The sequence below is a fragment of the Artibeus jamaicensis genome, unplaced genomic scaffold (genome assembly GCF_021234435.1).
Source record: "Artibeus jamaicensis isolate MK-2021 breed Jamaican fruit bat unplaced genomic scaffold, CSHL_Jam_final scaffold_537, whole genome shotgun sequence".
In the NCBI taxonomy this organism is placed as follows: domain Eukaryota; kingdom Metazoa; phylum Chordata; class Mammalia; order Chiroptera; family Phyllostomidae; genus Artibeus; species Artibeus jamaicensis.
The window spans coordinates 7,881,011-7,903,428 of record NW_026522047.1 but is presented as its reverse complement, the minus strand read 5'-3'; the positions used below and the strand labels follow the sequence as shown (position 1 = coordinate 7,903,428).

Sequence of the window (22,418 nt, the reverse complement as noted above, 5' to 3'; positions counted from 1 at the left end):
TAAAGTGGTAAAGGCTAACATTCTTGTCTTAAAAAAATAAAAATTAAAATAAAATAAAATTAGACTCGGAACCACCATCCTTCAGTGAGAATTAACTATATTACCACTATGCATAGTGCATGTATAAATAATTAGAACAGCACCTGGCATGTGCTAGGGAAATCAATTGTCACTAATGACATTAAAATACCAAAGAATTTGAGTAAGATGAAAATTCAGTTTTTTTAAGGGCTTCCCCTTATAATTAAACTATACATGTGCTACACGTGATTGTTTTCTTTTACCATGAAAAGATTTTAAACTATGAATTTTAAGGGTACTAGCACAGCCCTAATCTTCCAAGACCAAAATGAATATGACTGTGACTTTCATTACTTGACGTTAAACTTATAAACAAAAAACTGAGACACATAGTCTGACAGATATGGCTTCTAGTTTGTAAGACCTCAATGAAAAAAATCCTTGCTGCTGTTTTCATTCATTGAAAATTGTCAACACAACTCTCCATAGAGAAATCACCTTAAATGAAGTGGGGCAAAAGTAGAACCTGACTGGTGTGGCTCAGTGAGTCCTGCAAACCGAAAGGTCACCAGTTCGATTCCTGGTTGGGTCACATGTCTGGGGTGAGGGCCAGATCCCCATTTGGGGGTGTGCGAGAGGAAACCCGTCAATGTTTCTCTTGTACATGATGTTTCCCTCCCTCCTTCTTTCCTTCCCTTTCCCTTTAAAAATAAAGTCTTCACAAAAAAACAAAACACCAAAGTAGGGCAAGAGTAGGTTGAAAGTTGTGAGTACATGAAAGTTTATTCTTGTATCATTATTTTTATTATTTCCTGTATGAACTGTAAACGTACTTTTGCCCCATGCTACACATGATATTTACCTGGCATGACTTTTTATTCACCCAGAATCACAGCTCTGGGTAATTATATAGATTGCTTTAAAAGGATTCTGTATTTTATGTGAAGCACATTCAAGAATACTTCTGCAGAGCAACATTTCAAAGAAAATACCACAGCTTAATTAATAATTATTAGGGAACCCTTTATACATTTTTTAAAGCCAAATACAAGCAAATAAACAAACCCCACCCCCAAGATGTCAGATACCTGGCTTCTCAATTTTGAATGAAATCATTCTACTATTGATAAAAAACCTAAATTTCAAAACACCTTACCATTCCCATAATCAACCTTTTCTGGTGCATTATGGTCCTCTGTTCATCACAAAGGTCAATCCATGTTAGACAATTCAAGCTCCATAGAGGGAAAAATAGAAATTTTAATTTTTTTGATGAAAAGGACCAAATTTTTAAAATATTACACAAGTCTCTCAGAAAGTATATATCAAGGATTATGTTTTTGAAATTTAAGGTCATCTCATTTGAGTAAAAAGGATACAGATAAAAGTTTCACTACTTTTCTGTCTTCATGGGTACAGATAAACACAATCCACATTCCCCATCCCTTCCATTTCAAATAACTTCTCAACTGAAGTTAGGAAATTAAGGCTTTCATATCAGAGGGGAATTACTAAGGTCAGAAATTTTGGGATTCACAGGGAAAGGCTTAAATTACATAATTATTCCTATGATGTAATGTGTCAGAACAACTCAAAAAATATTCCATCTTTCTATAATGCCTCATCATCATCTTGTTTCTGATGTATAATCAAAAAGAACCTAAAATATTTTTAACATTTTAAAATATACATTGACTTTTTTCAGGCAATATGTATGTGCACGCAAATGAGTATATATTAAAAAAACACAAAAATGTTAAGACATTGTGGTTTTATTCCTGTAATTTTATTAATAATGCATAAATGGCTAATGGACAGGCATCAGCAACTTGTCTGACTTATCTTAGCTACTGTGTGGAAGAACAGTTTTCTATTTTATCTAATTTAACTAATGCCTGTTCATAAGCAGGTTAAAAATGTGATCTTGGACCCCACATTTACACAATCAATCTTACACAGACATTGTATCTTTACTTAAAAACCTAAAAAATGTCACTACTCTTCAAATTTTAAAACACTTGCCCAAAGTGCTTCCTAGGTTTAGAGGCAGAGGGCTGACAATTAAAGAAACAATAAATAAAAATATCTGAGACTGTCCATCAGTGGTTTACGGATGGCATGCATCTCATAACAGTATCAAAAATAAATTTTTAAGAGTGAAAAAATACTTTTATTTCTTAAATTCCTTATCTTAGTGTCCGTATTAATAAATCTTAAAGTCTATGTGAAATATTATGACAACATCTAAGTTATACAACATACACTATACTGAAGGGCAAATTAAATAACAAAGGACCTAACAATCTGGAAAATGCCACTCAAACCTCTCTATTTCTGCTTTATTGATCTGAACACAAGTACATAAGTCTAAGAGGAAAAGACAGAATCTTGTAATATTTCCAGAATGAAAATGAACTTTCCCACCGTGAATAAAAGTAGCACATGCAGCCCAGGCTAATTACACATAAATGGGCAGCTCCTATAAAAACAATAGCAGTCCTCTGGTCTGTCTCTCATCATCGTCATCACAAAGGTGTTTATCTCCACTGTAGTGTTGGCTCAAGTGCCTCCACAATGAGTTAGGAGTAGACATTCTTGCACAGAAGTAACTCTGGTCGCTTTCATTTCTGCAGCACGATTTGTTCCAATATTTATAATGATATTTCAGTGAGTCACCTATTCCTCTGCATATTCCGATCAAATGACATCCAAGAGCATCAGCAGATCATCACCCTGACTGAAAAAAGTTTAAGCACACATATTTTTTCCCAAGAGGGAATGTATTTTAAATGTCCCAGGAAAAAAAAAACCTTAACTTTAAAGCAGTGTTTGGAAATTCTAAATGCCACCAATTCCTTAATCAATAATTATAACTTCGTAAGAAAATTACAATTCTGCATTTCTTATAGGTAGGTCATTTCGTCCTTTCAAGACAAGATTAAAGCACATAGGTAAGAAAATTAAAGGAATTCTTCCCTAGCGATGAGTATAAGATGTTTAGACTATTCCAACCCTACTATTCTAATCTTACGGGGGAAAACTGGCACAATATATCTATAATCATATAGTAAAATTAATGACAAGATAGGTAGAAACTCTACACATAACAATGTTCACAAATAATTTAAGACTAGAGCAGAGCTTCGCTATTACTCTTAAATCCCTATTTAATTTATAGCTCTACATGGGAGACAATATGAATAGAATTTAGAGCATCAAGTCTTTTAGTTATTAGTAATTTTCCTATGATCCTAAGTACACTTTATAATGACAGGTAAAATGCAACAAAATCCCAGTGCTATGCGGTTTGCTCTAGAAGAAAAGCTGTTACCTGTGTGTGAATAAAAGGCTTGGCCTGGTACAAACTCTGGGCAGTCAATCAGTTGAGAGAAGTCTGTTTGTGGCACCCTACGTGGAGGAGGGCCTGGAATTGGCCATTTTTCTGGTTCTATCTTTTTTCTCATTTTCTCGTCCACAATTTCCACTTCTGTGCTATCTTTCAGTGCCTATAAATAGGAATTTTGAGATATTAAAGAACTCTCATTAAAAATTTTATTTGCATATCCCATACTTCCAATAGCCTAAAAATTCTAAAAATTACTATTTCATAGACGAGGACACTAAAACTCAAATAAAGTACAGCAGTCCCCTCATCTGTCCCCTATCTGCAGCTTTACTTTTTCGTAGTTTCAGTTACCTGTAGTCAACTGCAGTTCAAAAGTATTAAATGAAAAATTCCAGAAATAAACAATTCATAATTTTAAATTGCACACACTGTTCTGAGTAGCATGATGAAAAATTACACTGGGCGTGAACTGTCTGTCCCTTTGTCCAGCATATGCAACCTGACTTTTAGTCACTTAGTAGCCATCTGCATCATCAATCCACCCATTTACAGTATTACAGTGCTTATTGCAAGTCACCCTTATTTTCCTTATTTGTATGCTCTCAATAACAGTATAGCATGCTACTTACTTCTCAAGTTCTATTTTCCATAATTGGACATTAACTTTAAAATCAGTATTCTTTCTTACTGAATCAACAGCTTATATATCAAAAACGCTAAACACAATAGTAACACAAAAGTTCTTTTAAACATTCCTTCTCTACTGCTGTAAATTGTGAAAATTTTGGATCTGAAAATTGTGCTTGAGGACTTAAGAACAAACCAAAAAGAAAAAAAAGAAAGAAAAAACAACCTACCAAAAAAAGTATACAATTACAACCAGATTCCTGTAGAAGTAATGAGTGAGGGATATTGGTAATAACTTCATTGAAAATGACAGCTGAGTTGGATCTTTGCTACAGCACAATGGCATCAGTTAATAAACTCATTCTACTATGAACATATAACCATAATATTTTCCTACAAAACTAAACATAATTTTCTTCAAGTTACAGTATACAGAAAGTTTATTTAAATACCATCTATAAGTAAATGCAATAATGACATTGCCTGAAATAAGTTTTTCTGTAAAATAACTCTTTAATCACATATTGACAAATAACAAATCACCAGTTTATAGTGTTTTGAAAATGTGGACTTTTCTATAGCTAATTTTTAAAGCATGGAGCACATTTGTTGATAAAAGTTTGCTAAAGAAGCCTGTTTAAAAAGTAAAAAGATGGGTCAAAGACTGGGAAAAATTATTTGTAAAATACACATAAAGAATTTGTAGCCAGAATAAAGAACTCTTGCAATTCTATTATTTAAAACAAAAACAAAAACAAAAACAAAAACCACTCCAGCTCTGGCCTGTATGCCTCAGTGGATTGAGTGCCGAACCAAAGGGTTGCCACTTTGATTACTGGCCAGGTTCCCAGTAGGGGGCCTGTGAGAGGCAACCACTCATTTATGTTTCTCTCTCTCTCCTATAAATAAAAAAAAATGTTAAAGGGTATAACAGCGGTAGATAAACACATGAAAAGATGCTCAACTTCATTAGCCATTAGGGAAATGCAAATTAAAACCACAATGAGAAACCACTACAGCTCTATTATTCAAAAAAACCTGACAATACCTAATACTGATGAGGTCACGGAGCAAATGAAACTCGCACACGAAATGCAAGTGCAAGATGGTCAAACCCACTTAGGACAATAGGTTGGCAATTTCTTATAGTACAGATCACTTAGCACACATTCAAGCAATCACAATCATCAATATTTATCCACTGGAAATGAAAACATATGTCTACACAAATACTTTTATCCTTTGCTCATAATCCCCAAAAAGTGGAAACAATCTAAATAGTTAAAACAAGTGAAAGGATAAACTGTGGTACTGTGGAATAAATCAACAAGAAAGAAAAAAATTACTGATACATGCAACAGCATGAATCAATCTGAAAAGCATTAAGTGAAAGAAATAAAAGGCTACGAAATACATTTTATTTATGTATAAATAAAAGGCAAAAAGTAGAGGGACAAAAATCAGGTCAGCAGTTCCCAGGTACCATGTATAAGGAAAGGGACTGGCTATACAAGTGCACACATAAGGGTGTAAATCTGTCAACACTCACAGACTGTACAGCAAAAAGGCCAGATTTGATTGTATGTATGTAATAGAAAACCAAAAATGTTCAATGCATTTCCAGAACAGGACAGACAAGAAATTTAATAAAAGCACTAAGAACATAAATGAAAAGACTTAAATTAGTCTTTGTTTCACAAGAAAATTCTCAAAAATTTAATAAATGGGAATACGCACTATTGGACATCAGTGTGAAGACTAAAGAACCAAGAACAGCCAAGAATGTTCAAGTTTTAAAGGACCAGGTTAAAAATAGGTGGAAACATCATTACCAATTCTTTCAGGGATTTCCAAAGTTAGTAATTTATTTGAGCTTTATAAAATGGAAGAAAGCCATAAATATAGTCTAAGCCTTAAGCAACTATAGACAGTTTTCACTTTTTTCCCTTAAAAATGTTAATAGAATTTTTTTTTAGTGGTTTTAGGTTTACAGTACCAACAAAACGTGCAGACTGCATTATTTGTTTTGTAAATGTATAATTACCTCTAAGATGAGATTGAGGTTTGTAGTGAGGGCCTGAACACGGTGGAAACCAGCAATCAGGGAAATAGGCAAGAAGCCTTGTTGATCCATCTTTCTCCTAAGAAAGAAGTCCCGTTCCAAATTTTCTATGCTGAAGTAGTATTCTCTAAAAAGGGAAGTAAGGCAGTAAATATAAATTCCATTCATTTATTCAATAGGAAATAAGATATCTATTGCTTTTAACATCAGCTGCTAAAAAACTATTTTAATTTATTGATGGCATCATATATATTTAATACAACACAGGGCAATAAATATAAGAAATGATAGCACTTGTATGTGGAATCGAAAGAACAAAACAAATGAACAAAGCAGACAGACAGAGTGATACAGAGGACAGATCGATGGTGGCCAGAGGGGCAGGGTTTGGGGGCCTGGGCAAAAGAGGTGAAGTGACTGAAAGTACAGATTGGTAGTTACAAAACTGGTAGACATGGGGGTATGAAGAACAGCACAGGGTATATGGTCAATAACACTGTAATAAATGCATGGCGCCAGGCGGGTACTGGAAATATAGAGGAAACACTTTGTAAAAAGATGATTATGTAACCACTATAATGTACACCTGAAACTAATACAAAATAATATTGCATATAAACTATAACTGAGAGAAAAGAAATAACAGCAAAACTCTACTGAGTTAATAATTCCTCTTACACATGAGAAAAAAGGAATTTAGAATACTGATTATCCTTTCAAAAATCTAAAAGATTTTTATTAGATCACCTTTACCTTTACCTAAATACTTCTATTTAGATCACCTTTACCTAAGTATAAAGACTGTGGGAGTAGGGGGGTGGGGAGGGGAAGGGTGAGCAATGTGCAAAAAGGCAGGGCAGCTGTAACAGAACAACACTTTAAAAAAAAAAAAAAAAGGATTAACCAAGCCCTGGCTGCTATAGCTCAGTGGATTGAGCACAGGCTGCGAACCAAAGGGTCGCTGGTTTGACTCCCAGTCAGGGCACATGCCTGGGCTGTGGGCCAGGTCCCCAGTGGGGGCCATGTGAGAGGCAACCACATATTGATGTTTCTCTCCCTCTCTCTTTCCCTTCCCCTCTCTCCAAAAATAAATAAAATCTTAAAAAAAAAAAAGGAAGAATGATCAGCAAATAGCTAAACAAAGACGATGACATTATGAAGTACATGGGAGAAAATACCAAAAAAGCTTAGACACCTTAAACTTTTCTAGGAAAGTATAGAAATGTACATGGAAATACTGTGATTAGTTAACTACAAGTTGCAAGATACAAATATGAAGAATACATTTAGTAATAGCATTTGAGAAACATGTTTAAATTATAGCTTCCACACAGAAAAAGTAGAATAGGATTCTAGAGAGACAGAGTAAGATGATAATGATATGGCCTACAGCCTAATTTTATCCTGTTCCCAAATTACAGAGAAAACTGCAAAGATGGGTGGCAAATTAGGAGAAAGCAAATTATGTGGCAAATACCACCTCGTATGTTTGGGTATAAGGCTGGGTGACTAAAGATCCTCCTGAAGTATTATTTAGGTCAAATTCTAACTTTGAAGAAATTATCACTTATAAATGAAAATTGGCTTTGACCTACTTTTTACTGGGAGGAAAATATATTATTTTAGAAATGTAAATATCCAAGTTGGGTTTTTTTATACAACTCTGATATCTATCCAACTATCACAGTGCAAAGCTCCCTTAGGTCAGTGAAATATTACTGACATTTCAGGAACATTAGTAAATCATTCACTCTTATCTAACACTTAAGAAAAAATCTAAGTCTTGAGAGACTGGACATTCTGATTTTTGTTACACTTCAACAGCCCTTTCCACAATGCCTGGCATGTGGTGGGCACTAACACATATGCTCAAACTCTAAATGTATTACCGACAGCATATATATGTTAAATCTTACAAACATACTCATATTTAAACCTGTGCCCAGGACTGTCCCAGCTAGGAATGAGCAAAAACAAAAACCAATATTTTCAGTTAAAATTATTTAAAAAACTCACCTATAATCAGCTAAGTCTCTTAATTCAAAATTCATTTAGCATAAATTTCCACAAGTATAAGTTTTTCAATAACTGCTCACAGAGAAAAATCTAAACCCTAATCAATAATCCTGCTATGTATGAGAAACCTTACAGACACAAAATCAAATGCATGACTCTTTACATCGAGATGTCCCTTACTCAGAGAATGGTAACAGTAAAGAGCCATTCTAAATCTGGTGCTCTAACAGCTGCCAAAAACCCTACTGCTAAAACAGTAACAACAAAAGGGGTCATGGCCAATGCTGTGTTGACATTTTGTTCACTGTCCTCGGGAACTTTATCATGCCCTTCCATAAGAAGTGGACCCTACAGTGCATGATCAGAAATTGTGCAAACAGTGAAGTAGCTTTGCTCCCCCTCACTGGGATAAGCGCACGTGAGGCTGACTATCCTGAAATGGAGTTGCATGCTCACCACCAGGGTCTTCAAAGGCACCTGGCAGCAAGAGTTACAAAAAGACAGGAATAGTGGTTTGAAGTTGTTAGCCACAGGTTAAGCATTTTCTGCCAATAAAAAGGCCCTTTTCCTCAGTATTTGCATCAACTGTAACAAAAGAACAAAATAAACAAGCTGCTTCATATTGTAAGCCAATGAAATCCACCATGAAAGCATCTCAGGAAGATGTCTGGTTGATGATGATGAAATTATTTTCTAGTGACAGAGTAGGGTCCATTTTCTTTCTTAAATAAAGACAGATGTTTTAAAAATGTTTATGTACTTTATAAAACAGCCTTTTACCTTCACTTATAAGGGTACAAAAACTAAAATTTCAGCCAACTGGTTATGCAAATCACTTGAAAACATTTTTTTCACCGTTATATAAACACTATAAACATGCAAAATATGCTATACTATACTAACATGCACAGGGGTTACATTTTCTTAAAGACAACAGGTACAAACTAATATTCTCCTAACCAACTTCAATATTCAGAAAGCAACTATTATGAGCAACTAGAGTCTGAACTAAAAAAGATCAGGCAATTCTTATTTAATGTGTCACAAAGAAAGAGAACGTAACTTCAAATCCTGAAATCAACTGCTAAGAAAATTGAGACAACCTATCTTTTTGTAAAGTATATGATTATCTAACCATGGTGCCATATACCTGATCTAAAACAAAATAATACTGAATGTAAGCTGTAATTGAAAAATAAAATATAAATTTCACAAATTTTGTCATTCATACTCATTTGCAAATTTTAATGTAAACATTTGCAAATTAAGCCACTTTGCTTACTCAATTTCAAATACATAGTCTTATATTCTTATATTTAATCACTCACATTACCCCATGACATTGTAACTAATATTCTTTAAGCCAAGAACTACCTAAACATGAGACAAAGCAGCAGTCACATAAATAGCACGAACCAAATATAAATGTTATACAATATTTATTTTACCAACATTGCCTAGAAAAAAAATAATACAAAATGCCATAAAAATCCTCTGATTTTATCTATGAATAAACAGCTTAGAAAATGTGTTAGAACGTATTCACTATCAGTGATATTAAAGTTTGACATTGCAACAGATATTATCATTCCACCTGCTTATGTCTGATGAACTTACATTTGGCGCTTAATATATTCTTTAAGCAATGCTTCTTCCACAGGATATACCTGTACGCCTGTACCATCATCATAGAAATACATCATACTGGTATTATGTCCTGTTTGAAGTAGTTGATCAGTCCTTTCACCATGTTCTTGATAACCGTATGAATAATCTAAGTTTACTTGATGTAAATAAAGAAAAAGAAAGGTGGTCACAAATTTTTTAAAAACAGAAAAAATAGTTACTATAAAGAAAAATCCAAAGTAGAGTATCTCAAAAGATAATATAAAACCATCTATTTATTATCTAATTTATTATCAAATAAATTAGTTATATATGAGATAGTGGGAAAAACTAACAGAGGCCTTGCACACTTTTTCAAAGTTTATCTAATTTAAATTTTAAAAATCATGCCATACATCGAGGATGTCCTCTGCCTCGTCCTCTTCCTCGTCCCCGGCCTCGTCCTCGGCCTCTAGAGGAACCACGGATGTTGCCACCTTCACTTCTTACACTGGAAACTTCATCTTGATCATCTCTCTTTTCTCTATCACGCCTCCAACCTTTAAAAAATAAACACCGTTTTACACATTACATTTGCAGCTATGAATAACATGATTATCTTTATGAAAGCACAGTTAACCACCCCTCCCCACTTTGTAACTAGTGGTTAGTAAACAGGCAATCTTCAGATAGATACAAACTTAAAAGATCCCATAGAGATTTGTCAAAATGTCTCCAGCACACACACACAAAAAGAGCCCATAAAAGCAGTGACATACAAAAAAATGATATTCTAATAAGTAAAAATCACATACTAAAAAGATTCAATGTCATAAAGGACAAAAGCAAGTGAACTATTCCAGACTAATGGAGGCTAAAGATGAAAACAACTAAAAGCATGTGTGATACAGATTAGATCCTAGAAAAGAGAGGGAAATTCCATGGCTGGTATGGCTCAGTGGACTGAGTGCTGGTCTGTCAACCAAAGTGTCATAGGTTTGATTCTTAGTCAGGACACATGTCTGGGTTATGGGCCAGGTCCCCAGTAGGGAATGTGCAAGAGGCAACCACACATTGATGTTTCTCCCCCTCTCCTTCTCTTCCCCTCTCTCTAAAAATAAATAAATAAAATCTTGGGGGGTGAGGAAGAAATCGTAAGGGACATTTTAAAAAAATCTACCTGTGGATAGTCAGACTGTATTACTGGTCTTGCAATATATATTCTGAAGGTATTCAGAGTTAAAGAGGAACAATATCAGCAACTTACTTTCAAATAGTTTATACTATACACGGCTATTAAAATAATAAGCAATAAGACATAATTCTTTAGTCATTTTTCTCTTAGAATGTAACTTACTGCGTGTATCATTTCTCCTATTGTTATGTGATGATTTATTTGTTTCAGGTTGACATCTTGAGCTGTTCCGGGATCCTGGTCTTTCTTGACTATCTGGTCTTACATCATCTAGGTGGAGTGGTACCCACTTGTGCTTATTACCTTGAATAAAATAAAATCATTTAATGACAATGTATAATTTTGAATAAAGCTTTATAGTTTTGAAAGGACTCTAAATTTTGATTAAATGAAACTTATTTGTCCTTAAAAGGATCACCTGTAGAGGACCAAAATAATTTCCTTCTCACACAGCTTCTTAAAAATCTATTCTATGCCAATAATATTTCTAAGAATCAAGTGAAAAACCAGTAATAAATTATCACTGGAATTCTTTTGCTTTTAAGTGAAATGCTCACTCTTCTGTTTAATTCTGATAAATAAGGTATTCAAAATAGTATGTGTACACACTACTCCTGTCTAAAGCTTGATTCTTAGGCTTCAGAATGGGGTGTGCCTGATAAGACATAATAATGAACACACTGAAGAACTTGGCTAGTGATTCAAAATACTTTTAGTTTCAAATCACTGTCTAAAATATTGATTTATCCAGTATTACTACTAATGAAACAGGTTTCTGAAAATTAAGTGTAAAATGTGTCTAACTCCATTTGATAAATCTTTTTAAAGTTACTACACACATTTCCCTAACTTCTTAAGAGATACAAGCAATTTAATTTTTCTTGTTGACTAAAAGATAGTGTAATTGTTATGGTGTTATCCTCAAGATTACCTATTTACAGATTCCACAGTCGAGGTTTCAAAATGTTCAGTTTTCTGACCAATATATATATATTTTTTGCCAATAAAGACTCCTGAGTAAGGGAAACACTACTAAGGTGATTAAGGGAAAGGGAACAGTATTAGTGTGCAACTACAGTACAAATTCTTTGGCACGAGACAGTCTTTAATTTGAAGACAAAAATGTATGTTCTGAGGAGAGTCAATTCATAACTCGAGTATATGAATTACTCTAGCTATAAATACCTGGATTTTAGTGTTGGCTGACAGTTTTAATTAAAGCAATTAAGAAAGAAGACAAATCTTAGAGCAGGATGACAGGTCTGCCATCTGTATGAATTCTACACAGCCAAAAAGACTACTTATATGTCTAATAAGCATAAAAAAGGTTTAAGAACTGGAGAAATTATTTTCTAATAACCGTATGGTTATCCCGTTGGCACCACTTTTGAGCAATTAGCCTTGGCTCATTGTACCAAGTGAGCCTAACGCTTACCCTGCAGCTAAGGATAATTGTTACAATAAAAATCAAGTAGGTGCTCAAGACATGACAGATCGCTACTTCCACTATTAAAGAAGCTGGCCACAACTATCACATCATGAAATGCCCCCTCTCATGCCATATAACCTCCATGATTTAAACTGCTATAGTATCTTCCCTTTTCACTCAAAATTCTAATTCCAAGTTTGAACCCTACATAATGTGGACTATGCTTACCTCCCCAATAACATCTCCTGCCACTCTCTCCAATGTTCAATGCACCTCAGCTACTCTCCTTTTGACAGTTCAAAGAATTTTTCTGCCAAAAGATTCCTGCAGGCACTTTTACCTAGGCTCAGAACACTGATGAGTAAATGGTTTTACAAAGCAGTTAAATCATGTGTCCCCAGACACACAAAAAGCTCCAAAAAGAATATGTATACAATAAAGATAGGGAGTAGTTACAATACAAATTGAAAAAACAATAGTCATCACATGACTTTCCAATCATATATTTACACTCATTTCTGTAAGTGGAACTTCATTCCATTCTTACAGGGAAAACTGAGAGTTCAGAAACGAATCGAATAAAAGCAAATCAGTTACCACTGCAGATGGTATCATGAAGAAATCCAAAAATACTCATTGGTGACTACAAGGAATCAATTGATTAAATATAATTCTTCATTACTACAACCTTCTTACAGAAAATAAAAACTAAAATGGACATATAAACTAACCCCTCTTTCATCAACTACTCAACAGCCTCATCCTCACTGACATTTTTACCAGCACTATCTAATTTACAATAGCCTTGACATGGAAACAGTCCACAGACAGATAAATGGATAACAAAAATGTGTCATATAAAAAAAATGTGTCTCATATACAGAACGGAATAGTATTCAGCCATGAGAAAGAAAATCCAGTCGTTTGCAATAATAGAGATATACCTTGAGGGTATTATGCTATGAAATAAGTGAGAAAGAAAGACAAATACCATACGACCTCACTTATACATGGAACCTAGAAATGCCACACTCAAAGAAACTGAACAGAGGAGGGGGATGGGAGAAATGAGTGAAAGGGTTCAAAAGATACAAACTTACAATTATAAGATAAGTAAGTTCTGCAGGTGTGATGTATAGCATGGCAACACGAGTGAACAATACTGTATTATATATTTGAAAGTTGCTGAAAATAGATCTTAAAAGTTCTCATCTCAAGAAAAAAAGTCTAACTCTGAGGTGATGGATGTTAACTAAACAGTGTTGTGATCACTTTGCAATATATACACGCATCAAACCACTATATTCTATACCTTAGACTAACACAACTATATCTCAATAAAACAGGAAGGGAGGAGATGAACGTATCAATGAACTAACCTTTCTTTCGTTGATTACTCGACTGAGCTTCATCCTCACTGACATTTTCACCAAGACCATCTAACTTTGTTTCACGGCTTTCTTTGCTCTCACTGTTATTTCTCTTCTCAAACTTGTCTTCTCTTTCTTTTTTATTTTGTAGCTTTTTATTTCCTTGGTTGATGACACTCTGACTCTGCAAAAAAGTATTACTGAATTAAATAATTTTCAAGAACATTTTCACTAACATATCCAAAAATCTGTGGTAATATACCTCACCTAAATAAGGCAGGACAAAGGCCATCTTTTGAAAAGTAAAAGGTACAAAAGACACTATTAAGAGAAAAACCAAGTCACAGACTGGGAGAAAATACTTCCTAAGTATTTGATAAAAAACTTGTATCCAAAATATATAGGGCTGGGCAAAAGTAGGTTTACAGTTGTTCATATGGAAAAGAATACATTAATAAATAATACAAGAATAAACTCTTGTGTTCTGCATACTCACAACTATAAACCTTTTACTCCACCATATGTAATGAACTCTCAAAATGCAGTAATAAGAAAACTCAATTTTTGAAAAACTGAGCTAGATTTGAATAGATACTTCATTAAAAAAATACACTAGTGGCAAATGTATATATATGAAAAGGCCCTTCACACCTTTAGTAAGAAAAATGCAAATTGAAACTACAATGTGCTACCACCACATGCCAACTAGAACAACTAAAATTAAGACTAACCAAAGATATTGGTGAGTATGTAGAAAAAATAGAATTCTCATACACTGATAGCAGGAAGGAAAAGTTTAGTTGTTTCTTAAAAAGCTAAACAAATGCTTACATACAATTTAGCCATTCTGCTTGCAGGTATTTACCCAAGAAAAAGTGAATCATATATCCATGCAGAACTGTTACACAAATGTGTATATAAAAGCTTCATGTCTAACTGCCAAAAGTAAGTAGAATCAACACAAGTGTATACCAGTAAGTGCATGAACAAACGGCACTGCATCCATATACTACCACTACTCAACAGTAAGGAATGAACTACAGGTACATATAATACAAATAAATGTCAAAATAAGCTGAATGAAAGCCAAAAAGAAAAAAAAAGAGCATGCTATATGACCTCGCTTAAATAAAATTGTAGAAAATGCCTGGGACAACGAGGGGATGTGTGACAGGGAGAATTACAAAGGTGTGTGATGAAACTTTGGGGGTAACAGTAAAGTCTTCTTAGCTTGATTGTGGTAATGGTTTCATAGTCAAAACTTATCAAATTGTACACTATATATTTGCAATTTATTATGTCATTTATATATCAAATTAAGCTGTTTAATATATTATCTACAACCATACACCAGTTAACACTGCACAAATAACAAATAATGAACTATACTGTCAAATGAGAACATATATAATTTAGAGGGGCATATACTGCCCCTTTCAAGCATCTTTCATAATTAAGTTAAAATTCCATTCATTAAACACTTCTTGATATAATACATATGCATATATGTACATAAAGTTAGCACTTAAATGCATATTTAAATTATTCATAAATCAGACACATAGCATAAATTATTGAACAAAATGAGCTTTAATTAGACACATATTAAAACAGAACTATGAAAAAGGTAGCAGCTGAGTTTTCAGCACCTCTTTATTAATGTAATTCTCTAAATCTGAAGTAAAATAAATGCTGCATGTTGAAATGAGAACATTCTTTCCCCTCTATATAAAGAAAGCCTAAAACAATACTCACTCCAGTGTTCACTAATTCACTTGGTGTAGGCCAGTTCGCCATATCGCTGAAATCACTAGCCTAAAAATAATAAATAAGTGTTATGTCTACAAATCAGATATTTTAAATAGAAAGAATATTTTCTAAAAGTAAAAGCAATTTTAAAAATCAACTACAGCCCTGGCTGGTACGGCTCACTGGGTTGAGTGCCAACCTGTGAAATGAAAGGTCATCAGTTCAATTCCCAGTCAGGGCACATGCCTGGGCTGTGGCCCAGGTCCCCTGGTGGGGACCTGTAAAAGGCAAGTAATCAATGTTTCTTGTGCACATTGATGTTTCTTTCCCCCTCTTTCGCCCTCCCTCACCCTCTCTCAAAAAAATAAAATCTTAAAAAAAAAACACCTACATTCAATTTATATGCAGCCCCTTGCCAAATTAATCCAAAAGCTTCTCCACACAATGGAAAACTGAAACAAGTATGTCTTGGTCTTATGCTCTAATTTCTACCACTATTGATGACACTAACTACACTGATATAAACAGTATAACAGGTCATTTGGGAGTTTGTGTAAGGGCTACAATTCTCTAGTATATTAACTTTAAATTATTAATAATATGATTAGAAGAAAAATACACAATAAGCTAAGAATATACTGATTTTCAAAACGTAGTAGTTAAGAACTACTTCATATAAAGACATACCTTGTTGGACTTCTTTGCCTTGAGTTTTCCTGCTTTTATAATTTTGGGGGAACTGAGCTCTAAAAAAACAAAACAAAACATAGAATTGTTTTTACAACCACTTCATTCAATATATTTTAACAAAGTAACCCCCCTGTATCTCAGCCACAAACATGCCATCCAGACTGAGGAAACCCAGAAATTTAGGGGCCATGTGAGCTATGGCCACAGACAGATCACTTTGTAATCCTGCAGGCAAGCACAGGAAGTACCCAGGAAGCCCAGGTAATGCTGGTAGCTTGCACTGTCACAGGATCAGCTTCAACAAGTACCACCCAGGTTACTTTAGGAAAGCTGTTATGAGGCCCTACCACTTAAAGAGGAACCAGAGCTTCTGCCCAGCAGTCAACCTCAATAAACTGTGGACCCTGGTCAGTGAGAAGACACAGGTAAATGCTACCAAAAACAAGACTGTAGCCCCGGTCCCATCACTGATGTGGTACAATCGAGTCACTACAAAGTTCTACGGAAGGCAAACCTCCCAAAGCAGCCAGTCCTTGTTGAAGGCCAAAATCTTTAGCAGAAGAGGTGAGAAGATCTGGGGTTGGGAAGGCTGTGTCCTGGTAGCTTGAAGCCACATGGAGGAAGTTCATTAAAGGCTCACAAGCGCTTGTGAGGAAAAAGAGACTTACTATTATAATACCAATTTCATTAAGTCAGTGGAGAATTTTATTACAAAAAATACATTAAAAAATTAATATGTTCATTAAGGAATATCCAGAAAAGAAGTCAAAAGATTTCAAACTGTTCCTGAAAACACACGCTTGGCAACTACAAGTTTAGATGTAGAAAATAGGCCTCTGTAAAAGTTTGTACAAGACTATCATGGAATCACCACTTGTCCTTATCTTGAATAAAAACACAGTGGTTGACATTATGTATATAAATACTGTCTCCAAATTAAGTTTTACACTGTCTTTTAGTTTGGTTCATTGCCTAACAAGATAACCAGACGGCAATATCATCTAGCTAAACATGACCCAAAGTAAACATTAAGTAGAATAAACTTGGGATCTGCATCTACAATGTATACACGAATCCCAAAAACCACAGCAATGACCAATTCACAGAATGCAACATTTGAATTAAAACCCAGAAGCAAATTTAAATAAGATACAGATGGCCTTGGCTGGTGTGGCTCAGAGAATTGAACACTGGCCTATGAACCAAAAGGTCACTGGTTAGATTCCAGGTAGGGCACATGTCTGGGTTGCAGGCCAGGTCCCCAGTTGGGGGTGTGCAAGAGGCAACCAGTCAATGTTTCTCTCCCTCCCTCCCTCCTTTCCTCTCTAAAAATAAGTAAAATCTCTTACGAGTGTTTTTTTAAGATTTATTTTATTCTCATTCAAGAGAGAGGGTAAGGGAGGTAGAGAAGAGGGTAGAAGAGGAGATAGAAAAAGAGAGAAACATCTATTGGTTGCCTCCTGCAGACACCCTGACTGGGGGGGGTCAAACCTGCAACCCGGGCATATGGCCTGACCAGGAACTGAACCAGCAACAATGCTCTAATCAACTGAGACACAGTGGCTAGGGCAATAAATGAGATATTTAAATAAGGTACAGATTGTCTAGAATTATGATGGTTTGACTTAAGATTTTTTCTTTTTCATGGTGAAAAAACAGTTAAGTATTCAGTACAACTATAGTTCTAATTTTGAATTTTGATATTTTCCCAGATTAGCAATATGCTGTACAATACTCTTACAATGCTGGGCAGTGAATTGCAGCACCCAGTCACCAGGCAATCATAAGTGTAAACAACCAATACTCTACAGTGTAGTATTACATGCACCTTTGACAATGATATTTTCAATTTACAGTTAGGGCCAAATGGTAACCCCACTGTAAATTGAAGTCCATCTACACTTATCAAAAAAGGAAATAAAGGACAAAGGCTAAAAGGTGCCACCAGGGATAGGCATAGAGGGATCTTGAATACTATAGTAGTTCTACTTCTAAATCATAAGAGTACACAGGTATTTGTTTTATTCTTCTTTATACTTTATTGTGTATACATATTGTGTGTATGTGTAGACATGTGTAATGGATATAAGAATAAAATATTTCATTAAGAAAAATTAGATACAGTAGGAAAAAAATATGTACAAATAGGACAAAAAATGGGGGTAGGAAAAAACCCAACTAAATAAATACTATTTTTCTGAACATTATCTAGAATTTCACTGAAGTATGTTCTGTAAATACTACATATATTTTATGAAATTAATATAGTATAGAATATTTGAGGAACTTTTCCCCTAACGAAATGAAAAATATTGCTAAGTAAATAAGGGGCCTGGTAATTACAAAATACCTCCTTATACAAGCTACTTGAAATACTGAAAAGTAATAAAGGATAGGCCACATGAGCAAGTTTTATATGGCTTTATTACAAATAAATTAGACATAAATAATCACAAAGTTAACTGTTTGGGAGCTAGCTGTCTACAAAAAACAAGTGCTGTGGTCTGCTCCTCCATGCTGCCAACTTCACAGGAGCAGGCTCCCCAACAGATAGAAGGGGGAACTGCACTTGTGCAATGTCAACTATGTCAACACATTTGTCTAATTCCAAGTTCAACATCAGAAAGTCCTTTGTGTGCTTCTTACTTGGACCACCTCATCAATCCAGTCTTTTAGAGTTAAAAAAAATCTCAGTAAAAGATGAAAAGGTGATTCCTAAAATACAAATAGTCTAACATAAAATGGTAATCAACTGCACTAATAAACGCAAACTAAAACAGAAAATTTTTCACCTACCATGTGGACGAAAAAGAGAATGCCCAGTGTTGGCCAGCCTATAAAGAAATAATCATTTACCACCACCCCAAAGAGGGGGAAAATATATAAAAGAAATGAACATTTCTTTCATACTCTTGGCAAGAGTGTGTAGTAGTATAATCTTTCAAGGATAGTATGTCATTCAAAATGTATATACCTTTTAATAAAGAAGGAAATGGATAATTTCCATTTCTGGGAAATTATCTGGGAATCAAGACAAGGTACAAAGATACCTGTTTAAGATATTTACTAGAGCTTTGCTGATAACTGTACTTAATTCCTACATCCATTAATATGAAAAAGTTACATTATAGTACATCTATAAAAAATAATTTAAACTTTTAGAAAAAAGACAAACCTGTATGTACTGACTGATATGGAAAGAAGCCCACCAAGTTTTTAATTTTATATACACATATAGAGAACAGGCAAAAAAAAAATCTAAGAAAGGGGTTCTTTTTTTTTTTCATTTTCCCGTGTTTTAACTAAAAATGGAAGATACTGCCCTGTATGTTTTTAGAGACAATCTAAAATTGAAAAACTAAGCCAACCTATAAAATTAAATTTATTTTTTAAGATTTTATTTATTTATATTTAGAGAGAGGGGAAGGGAGGGAGAAAAAGAGGGAGAGAAACATCAGTGTGTGAGAGATACATCAATCGGTTGCCTCTTGCACACCTCCAGCTGGGGATCTGGCCTGCTGCAATCCAGGCACATGCCCTGATTGGGAATCAAACTAGCAACCTTTCGATTTGCAAGCTGGCACTCAACTGACTAAGCCACACCTGCCAGGGCATAAAATTAAATTAAAATTTTTTAGTTAAAAAGATATATATCTCACCCTGGCCAGGTGATTCAGATGGTTAAGTATCACTCCATACACCAAAAGGTTGTGGGTTCAAACCCTGGTTGGGGTGTGTAAGGGAGGCAACATTTATGTTCCTCTCTTTTCCTGTCTCTCATTCTCCACCCCCTTCCTCTCTCTAAAAATCAATAAACATATCCTCAGGTGACAATTTAAAAATATATATCTTTTCAACAGATGAAACCTAAAAACAAATTTAAGCTATTAGTGGTTCCATGTACGTTATGTATATAAACAAATTAACTAATGTTTGAAACAACTGAGATGCTGCTGATCAATACATAAGTGGCTAAATTAACTATGTCAGTTATATTTATAAACTACTTCTCAGAAGTTTTTTAAAAGGGGTTTAGATTAAAAAGGACCAATCTCATCACAAGAAAAAGTCAATTATGTATGTACAGGGCCAGACTACTAGGCTTAGCATGGCTATCATTTTGCAATATACACAAATATTAAGTAATTATGTTGTATATCCAGAACTAATATTTCAATTATACCTCAATAGTAAATAATTTAAAAAACCTCACTAATGATAATAAGAAAAAAGGACAAAAAACACTCTAAATGAAAAAAAATTATGTTATGTTCTAAACACACACACAAAACACTATATTTGGAAATAATAGCACAGGTTTAAAAGGACATTTGGTAAACATGATTATCTTTTTTTTTTTTAATCCTTACCAAAGGATATGTTTACTGATTTTAGAAAGGAAGGGAGAAAAACACTGATGTGAGACAGAAACGTCATCTGGTTGTCTCCCGTACACACCCCAACCAGAGATTGAACCCACAACCTAAATTACATCTCCTGACCAGGAACTGAACCCTTAGCCTTTTGGTGTATAGGATGAGGATCCAACCAACTGAGCTACCTGCCTGAGTTGATCATCTCATTTTTGAAGGGGACATCGAAAGTTCTGTTTTTACAAGGAGAATATATTTATGCATTACTTATATAACTAACTTAAAATGTTACTAGGGTAATAACAGCTGGGGAGCAGATATAGGGAGAAAACAAAGTTGAAGGGATCAGAGAAAACTACAGGTAAGTGATTAATAAATCCCATACAGTGATTTTAATAAAAGTCCCCCAAATAAGTAAAACAAGGTTAGGACAGATTGAGAAACAATTCTTTTTAGTTTTCTGACTGAATTCAAAACTGCAGTGACACTTATTTTAGGTATCTTGGGTGGGCCAGGCTTAGGCTGAAAAGAGAGACTTATCTGGATTATGCAGAAACAGGCAAGAACCAAAAGTAGAAGAAGGTGTCTCACAAGGACTGAAGAAACAGTAATGCCTCGCCTGCAATCCCTGAAGTAGGTATTTCGGGATTAACAATCCTGAAATACTCCAACATTTCCTATAATGTTATCTCTAGTAATAAATTTTCTAGCAAAATGTTGTGGATGGAATCCTTGTACCTTATTAAGAGAGTGACAATAAATCCAGGTTTCTCCCAGAACAGATATGGTTTAAGCCTGTTAACCCAGCATGATTAATATCTTTCTCTTTCCCTCTCAAGAATATCCTATTTTGTAAAATAAATTATACAGGCCTACTAATAGATTATTGTACTAATTTAACACTCCCCAGTTTTCCCCTACTCTGGACACTGTAGGTCTTTTGGTCCTATTTCATCACTTTTTTTCTTTTTCTTTTTAAAAAATGTTTTATTTATTTATTTTTAGAGAGAGGGGAGGGGAAGGAGAAAGAGAGAGAGAAACAGCAATGTGTGGTTGCTTCAGGCGTCCCTCACCCGGGACCTGGCCTGCAACACAGGCATGTGCCCTGATTGGGAATTGAATGGGCGACCCTTTGGTTCCCAGGCCGGTGCTCTTCATTCTCGAGGTTGCAAATTTACTTAGGAAAATAGGAGGCAAAGACACTCAGTTATATGGATGGTACACAGGTATTAAGAACTGGAAGAGGTACATGTACTTCATTTACAGGGCCCAGCAATTTTGCCAGAAGTCCAGCTAGTTAGTAACAATATCTGGACTAGAACCCTAAGTCTTGCAGAACAGTGCATTTCTACGCCACTCTCTTGTCTAAGCCCCCTAAGTATTCAACTACAAATAAAGGCTGTGGTAGAAAGTGCAGTCAGGGCTGGAAGTTGCTATGCTACTCCAAGTCTGAAGATTAACATTTATGCACGAACAGAATGGATTCCAAGAATAGAATGAGCTGCCTACACAGAGACATTGGCAAAATTGAAATTCCCATGAACCACACCATACATCGAGCATCAGTTTGCTCTTAATCTCCAACGAAGATAAAAATACTCAATGAAAGCACCTGTAGGTTAATTATATTAAACTGTTAGCACAGTAGTAGTGCACTTGATTAGAGCATCATCCAGACACACCAAGGTTCCGGGTTCAATTCCCCCATCAGGGTACATGCAATCAACCAATGACTGAATGAATAAGTGGAACAAATTGATGCCTCTCTCTCTGAAATCAATAAATAAAAAATAAAACAAAGTAAACTGTTACATATTTTTCACAAGGCCATTTTCAATGTAAAACTCTTTAGACCATCTTAATGGTCTAAAAACCTGTCAAATTGATTTTACAGTGAACAAAGACTTTAAGAAGTATTTGAAGTCATGAAAGCCA

The 22,418-nt window shown here is 34.7% G+C and overlaps 1 protein-coding gene across 14 annotated transcripts in view; it reads right to left on the bottom strand.

The window, feature by feature from the left end:
• LARP1B (La ribonucleoprotein 1B) overlaps nt 1-22,418 on the bottom strand; it is a 73,752-nt gene that overhangs the window by 48,578 nt on the left and 2,756 nt on the right. For 12 of the 14 annotated variants that reach the window (XM_053658186.1, XM_053658190.1, XM_053658188.1 and 9 more), the window contains exons 2-9: nt 16,108-16,166; nt 15,427-15,486; nt 13,681-13,855; nt 11,035-11,175; nt 10,094-10,237; nt 9,690-9,855; nt 6,039-6,183; nt 3,353-3,527 (exon numbers count right to left, since the gene is read on the bottom strand). In XM_053658186.1, the coding sequence (XP_053514161.1) occupies nt 3,353-3,527; nt 6,039-6,183; nt 9,690-9,855; nt 10,094-10,237; nt 11,035-11,175; nt 13,681-13,855; nt 15,427-15,486; nt 16,108-16,166 (1,065 nt within the window). Of the gene's footprint in view, nt 1-778; nt 2,759-3,352; nt 3,528-6,038; nt 6,184-9,689; nt 9,856-10,093; nt 10,238-11,034; nt 11,176-13,680; nt 13,856-15,426; nt 15,487-16,107; nt 16,167-22,418 lie in introns of those variants that run through there. The other 2 variants (XR_008390241.1, XM_053658199.1) reach the window with 2 other exon arrangements.